At 32.2% G+C, this 6,410-nt stretch overlaps 1 protein-coding gene across 1 annotated transcript; it reads right to left on the bottom strand.

Annotated features, from left to right (window-relative positions):
- Positions 1-384: 384 nt before the first annotated feature.
- LOC114251451 (uncharacterized) lies at positions 385-6,209 on the bottom strand. Its single transcript, XM_028185711.2, has 3 exons — positions 5,960-6,209; positions 3,232-3,336; positions 385-1,508 (listed from the first exon to the last, which is right to left on the bottom strand). Exons 1-3 carry the CDS (start codon positions 6,104-6,106, stop codon positions 1,410-1,412), a joined length of 351 nt encoding a protein of 116 aa, XP_028041512.2. The 5' UTR covers positions 6,107-6,209; the 3' UTR covers positions 385-1,409.
- Between the last annotated feature and the right edge of the window lie 201 nt (positions 6,210-6,410).

Below are 6,410 nucleotides of genomic sequence, written 5' to 3'. Positions count from 1 at the left end.
TCAGATGTTTCCGGATCGATTAGAGGCATCAAAAATGTACCGAATAGCTGATGAGTTTTCTTTTTTATTATGAATAATACTAATACTCATATTCAAACATCGCAGCGGCCGTACTCCTGATTTAAACAAAAAACTAAATTTTCTACGGTTTTCGATTAATTCAATAAAAAATCAATTAAAACTAACTTAGACGGGCCGTCGAAAATTTTGTTACCCAGAATAGAAGAAATGCGGCCAAGAACTAGATCGATCTATAAGCTTAGACACTCCAACAAGAATATTCGGCCCGGCAGCCTAGCGAAATATAATTTAGCAAAACTATGATAAAAAAATTAATGACGACCACGCAAAAATATCTGATAAGGTTTACGAATTAAAAAGCTCTTTTGATTTAAATATATCTGTATAATATCATAAATAACAAGAACATTATTAACATAAAATGTATTGTGGTTTATTGCGTTTGTGACATACATAACGTTTAAATTTAAGCTTCATACATTTACACTATGGACCAAGATCGGAAGTACCGGCCAATAAACTAATTCCAACAGAACTTTTTTATGGTGCTTATGCTGCATGACCAAATAAATAGATTTTTTCATAACTACTCCCTTTATTGTGTGGCTTAAGATATTATTAAAGGTTTACATTACTGTGATAGTGATCGGTTATTAATTTAATTAAGGGATTTTTTTCTCATTACATTTACGCACAATAGGCACGACAGTGAAGACGATTGTCACATTCCTGTCAGTTATTTTATGGAGATGTTTGTGTATAATAATATTCTCGTGGTTTCGAGCCATGTAGAAATGTACGTTAAAGTGATATACAGACAGATTTTCTTGGGTAGATATTGTATGTGTAAATAATACAAATACGATATTAATAATGCATAAGTAATGGTCGGGTCCACACCGGATAGGAAATGTCTACGTTTTCTCACGTGCTCTTTTTTATCCGTCATTTTAACATGATATCAGAGTCGAAATTTGTCAATTGTACGTAGTACGTAATAACATACTGTTGTCAATATAAGAGATGAAATATAGAAAATTTTTCAGCGCACACGTTCTGTCGGTATCAATTTTAATATTGACTGCTATTCTTAGTATTTGGTCCGCTAATTGAGGGCTGTCAAGGCTATATTTTTGCAGCTCAAAAAATTAATTACAACCCGAACATATATTTTAAATATCAGATTTCAACGAAAAACCACAGATTTATTTTGAGAGTAGAACTTTTTGAAAAAAATTAGCCTTTTTTAAATGGACAGGATTTTGCAGCGCTATTAATATGTGAATGAGGACAGCCCTGAATTAACTTGAAACGTAAATAACATTTTATATGTACACCAAAATATAAATTTAAATATGCAAATTATAATAAAACAATTAATTTTAAATTTATCCTATTAACATAGGTTCTAATTTTCCAGATTCATACAATGCTTTAACATCAGAGCCACCTCCCACACAGTTGCCATTTATAAAGACTTGAGGTACCTGTAAATATAATATTATCCAATTATTTATGTACTGTTATTAGTAGTATGTACATTTTAATGTAGTAGTGAAAAAGTTAAAATATTATTTTTGGTTATTTTTTTTATATATAAAAACGAAAAAAATGTTGAAAAATTTTAATTTCATTTCCTACAAATACATGGGATACGATGGTTTCTAAGAAAATGATGTATTGCAAGTTTTTCTTTTTAAATTATTGGGGGTCAGTGTGTTGGGTAGGCAGCAGCTTGCCTCTGCCCCGGGCTTTGCTGAAGTCCATAGAAGACGGTAACCACTCACCATCAGGTGAGCTGTATGCTCGTCTGCCTATAATGGCAATTAATTTTTTTTATTAAAATGCAGGTAAACATCTCAGTGTTAGCTTTAGTGATATTATAAAAATTTTTGAAAATGTTTGCAGAAGTGTTTTTGCAATTTTTTGTTTTAAATAGGTAAGTAAATGTAGATAGAAAAGCGGGTAGCACCACCCCGCCTTGATATAGAACTGAGTCTTAGAACTCATGTCTCAAGACAGGTGACAAACATTTACGTTGTTGATGTTTATAGGCTCCTGTAAAAACTTCGTACCAGCTTCTTTACAAGTATAAGCAATAATTTAAAAAAAGAACTGAAAGTAATTTAGTCCATTATCGCAGAGCATTTTGCTTGCTTTATCTAACTACTTATGCCTCATGTCTTTAACTAGATAGTAGATAAGTAATTAATTATCTATAAATACGTGTATTAGGTATAAGTGAAAAGTAAAACTGACATTTGGGAGTTTTTTGATTTGATAGGTTAAAAAAAAATTGTTTCAAAAAAATTGTTTCTTTAATATGTCTAGAATAATATAACTGTATATATATATATAACGTATATTACATATAAATGAGCACTAAGAGGCATGACATATTGTGTTCTGCCTTGATATCTCAGACTCTTATATATAGAAGTTGAGACGAGGATCAAAACGCAAACCCCGTGGTCTCAAAAAAGAAAAGAATAGGCAATAAAGCAATCCAAGAAATTACCAAGTTTTACAGATTAAAAAATATACATTTGTATAGTAATTTCTATTAATTGTTGTCATAACCACATAGTACAGTAAAATAGTGATAAATAAACCACAGACCATAACCACCTAATGACATACATAATGGAATTTTTTTAAATAGCAATTTAATGTGACCAAGATTATTGTCACAAAGAATGTAAATTATTGTATGTTTACTACCTAACTTTGTGAATTGTTGTTTGGTAAATATTCAATAGAAAATTAGAAAGATATTTATATACTTGACTTATAGAAGATTAACATTATTATATTTCAGAGTTGTTTTTAATTTATGTTTTTTTTAAAACTGAAATGTTGCATTCCTAAGGAAGTAATTTGTTTCTTAGCCTCTTATATTTTTAAGTTAAGCAGCTAAAAGATTTTTTCCAAATCCACCCACTTTGAAACCACGATCAAGTGATAAACCAGTAAGTGATATATTCATATATTGGGCTCAGACTTTTCAAAACCATTTTGTTTTTTACAGATTTTACTGTACGCAATGCGTATTGTAGTTTTTTTAATGCCATAACAGGCAGACAAGCATACGGACCACCTGAAGGTAAGTGGTTACCGTGACTCATGGACAGCATTTAATATAATTAAAAACACATTTGTTTGCAGTGCATCAGTCTAGGGATTGTTCCATTAACTAGTCAAGTTACTTACAGTTCTGAAACCAGTCAGTTGTGCAAGATTATCTTGAATGGTGTTTCCATCATCACGTTCATTCAACTCAATAACTTTAATTGGTTGCTTCACTTTCTCAAAAACCTGAAATTAGTTTGATTTTTTTCAACTTAACATTTATTTTATTATAGCCTTAGGGAAAAGATAGCTTATTAAGCGATGGAACTGCATGTGTTCATATCCTATTGGCAAACACCAATATTTTTATGTACCAATGTTTTATGTAATGAAAAAGTATATCAAAATCTTGTAAAAACATCTAACATTTTAAGGCATTAGTAAGTTCCTAATGACTTCAAAAGTAACCATAAAACACACGTGGTCATAATATTATTCAATAATCAGTTTTAGAGCAAGAGCCCACGACAGCCAGACCTTCGTTATTTTATAAAAGCTGAAAGTTTCTCTGTATATGTCTCCAACACAGGTAAGAACGACCCGCGATTATAGAGTTTCGATTGTGGTTACTTGGGCAGGTAACAGGCAGTAAAGGTATATAAAATAGTACCTTAAATTCGTTAAAGTATAAAGGTTTTTTTTTTAATATTTACTCCAGAATATCTTTAGAAATCACGATATCCGTTGCCGGACACTTTTTCCAGTTGTTACCCCCTGCCAGACACCCCTAAACTTTAATAAATTTTAATTATACTTTCGTTATACTATAAAAGCTAAATTTTATATATGTTACTTAGGGACTTATAAAAATATGTTACCCCAATAGCCGGACAGTTTTAATGGTTCTTACATCTTGCCAGACACATTGAGAGCCCGCTGTAGGTGCGAGCGCGAGGTAGCAACTGTTCAAGCGGGTGTGAGCGAGATAGAGTGCTTAGTCTATTGTGATCTTTTACTGCACATCAGCTGTCGTTTATAGCATTTATCCGTTCTAAGCAGTGATATCGAGGCGCTACCCGGCATGGGAAGCTCTGTCATTCTGGCGGGCGACCTAAATTGTAAACACATCAGGTGGAACTCACTCAACAACTGTCCTGGTGAAGCTGGAAAGGCCTCTGGGCCACCAGTAATCTTTCAATCATAAAAAAAAAAGGATTTATCCTGCGTTCTTCAGGAAAGGAAAATTAAAACCATACAAAACATTTAAAAAATATCCAGAGTACCAGGAAGCTTTCAAAAATTTCCGTAACAGCGAATCAATTGAAAATTTAGATCAACAACAAAACATCTATAATAGAGGTCTATATGCAATGCTTACAATGTCCGTAATGTAATTGATATTGATGCTGCTCGACTTCAATTATTCATCGACTCCTATACAGTCTCTAATGTAAACGAAGCTTTTGACCGAAAGAAATTGCGAAATTTTGACGTTAGCAATCTACCACCTTGTAAAAGCGAGCTATTGCAGCAATTTTTGCGATCAAATTCTGTATATACCATTTGGAATAATGCTCATCTAAAAAATCCAACCTCATATGGAACCGGATAATGATGACAGGGTATTGAAAGATGACAAACACCAAGATCTACTACCGAGTTATGTTAGAGATTCGCTCAAAACTCAATCAGGTATGTAATTATTATGACAAATTATTGTACATATTTTTTTTATTATTCAAATTGTATAATTTTTCTTAATTTTTTACAGAAACTGATGAATAAGGCGATATTGATATCGCCTTATTCATCAGTTCAATATCGACGACAATGAGGAAAATTATAAGAACGATTTAATATTTTTCTTTGACATGTAATATTTTGTTTGTACTTTATAATATTAAAATAACATTTTTTATTTTCTATAATATTGCTATGAACGTAATAAAATAATTTTTTTATTGGATATCTTAAAAGATCACAATAGACTAAGCACTCTATCTTGCTCACACCCGCTTGAACAGTTGCTACCTCGCGCTCGCACCTACAGCGGGCTCTCAATGTGTCTGGCAAGATGTAAGAACCATTAAAACTGTCCAGCTATTGGGGTAACATATTTTTATAAGTCCCTAAGTAACATATATAAAATTTAGCTTTTATAGTATAACGAAAGTATAATTAAAATTTATTAAAGTTTAGGGGTGTCTGGCAAGGGGTAGCAACTGGAAAAAGTGTCCGGCAACGGATATCATGATTTCTAAAGATATTCTGGAGTAAATATTAAAAAAAAAAACCTTTATACTTTAACGAATTTAAGGTACTATTTTATATACCTTTACTGCCTGTTACCTGCCCAAGTAACCACAATCGAAACTCTATAATCGCGGGTCGTTCTTACCTGTGTTGGAGACATACACAGAGAAACTTTCAGCTTTTATAAAATAACGAAGGTCTGGCTGTCGCGGGCTCTTGGGCTATTTCTCCAAATAATGAAGAATTACCAAGAGCATAAAAGTGAAATTATTTTGTCAACTCAATAATTTGTTTTTGTCCTGTCATAGTTTTTAACAATGTCCACCTGTCGCCTATTCTCTTCGTCGATATTATACACTCGGACTAGGTAATGTAAATTGACAAGCTGAAGGCTAAAGCAAAAAAGGACAAGTTGAATCAGTTAAATGATTCACCCACTGATTCATCCAAATATTTTGATAGCTGGTCCTTTTTTGCCTTTAGGTACTTAGACTTAGTACTAGCTTTCGGTACTTTGATTCGTTATTGGTATTTTGATACGTTACTGAGTATTACGAACAGAACTATGACGAAGTATGACAATAACTTTTAAGAAACAATAATTTATTTTACTTACATCTTTTGCTAGCTTGCAGTAAGGACAGTAAGATTTGGAGAACACTACAACTTTGTCTTTGGAGATAGCTTCCTTGATAAACTGTTGAATGTCTACAGATCCGGCCATTTTAGATGAACGCGTAATTTTTCCAGACTGAGAACCCATGTACTGAATTTCGAGATGAAAATAAGAATCAGGTTTTTATTTTTTTGTAGCAATCACGTCATCGTTTGGGATGCTGCCATTGTCAAGTAGGAGTAGTTTTCTCGAAGAGAAAGGCAATGAAACTAAGCCATACAGCCAATTCTTAAGTTTTATATTTTCAATATATAATTTTATATTTCAAGGCAAAAAAGCCAATTCTTAAGTATTCTTCATTTATCTTTTTCAAATCCGTGTAAAAGTCTATTCAGGTAAATTTTTTCTTTCCATTATGTTTCAGTTGAGGGTTGTCGCAATCGTATTTCTT

The sequence above is a fragment of the Bombyx mandarina genome, chromosome 03 (genome assembly GCF_030267445.1).
Source record: "Bombyx mandarina strain Sakado chromosome 03, ASM3026744v2".
In the NCBI taxonomy this organism is placed as follows: domain Eukaryota; kingdom Metazoa; phylum Arthropoda; class Insecta; order Lepidoptera; family Bombycidae; genus Bombyx; species Bombyx mandarina.
The sequence above is the reverse complement of the archived record's forward strand: the minus strand, read 5'-3'. Positions and strand labels throughout refer to the sequence as shown.

Bases quoted from the DNA above. Each gene is read 5' to 3' on its own strand.
- LOC114251451 (XM_028185711.2), bottom strand. From the start codon at position 6,106: ATGGGTTCTCAGTCTGGAAAAATTACGCGTTCATCTAAAATGGCCGGA. The intron at 3,337-5,959 runs GTAAGTAAAATA...AACTAATTTCAG, and splicing joins ACTGCAAGCTAGCAAAAGAT to GTTTTTGAGAAAGTGAAGCA. The intron at 1,509-3,231 runs GTAAGTAACTTG...TTATATTTACAG, and splicing joins AACTGACTGGTTTCAGAACT to GTACCTCAAGTCTTTATAAA.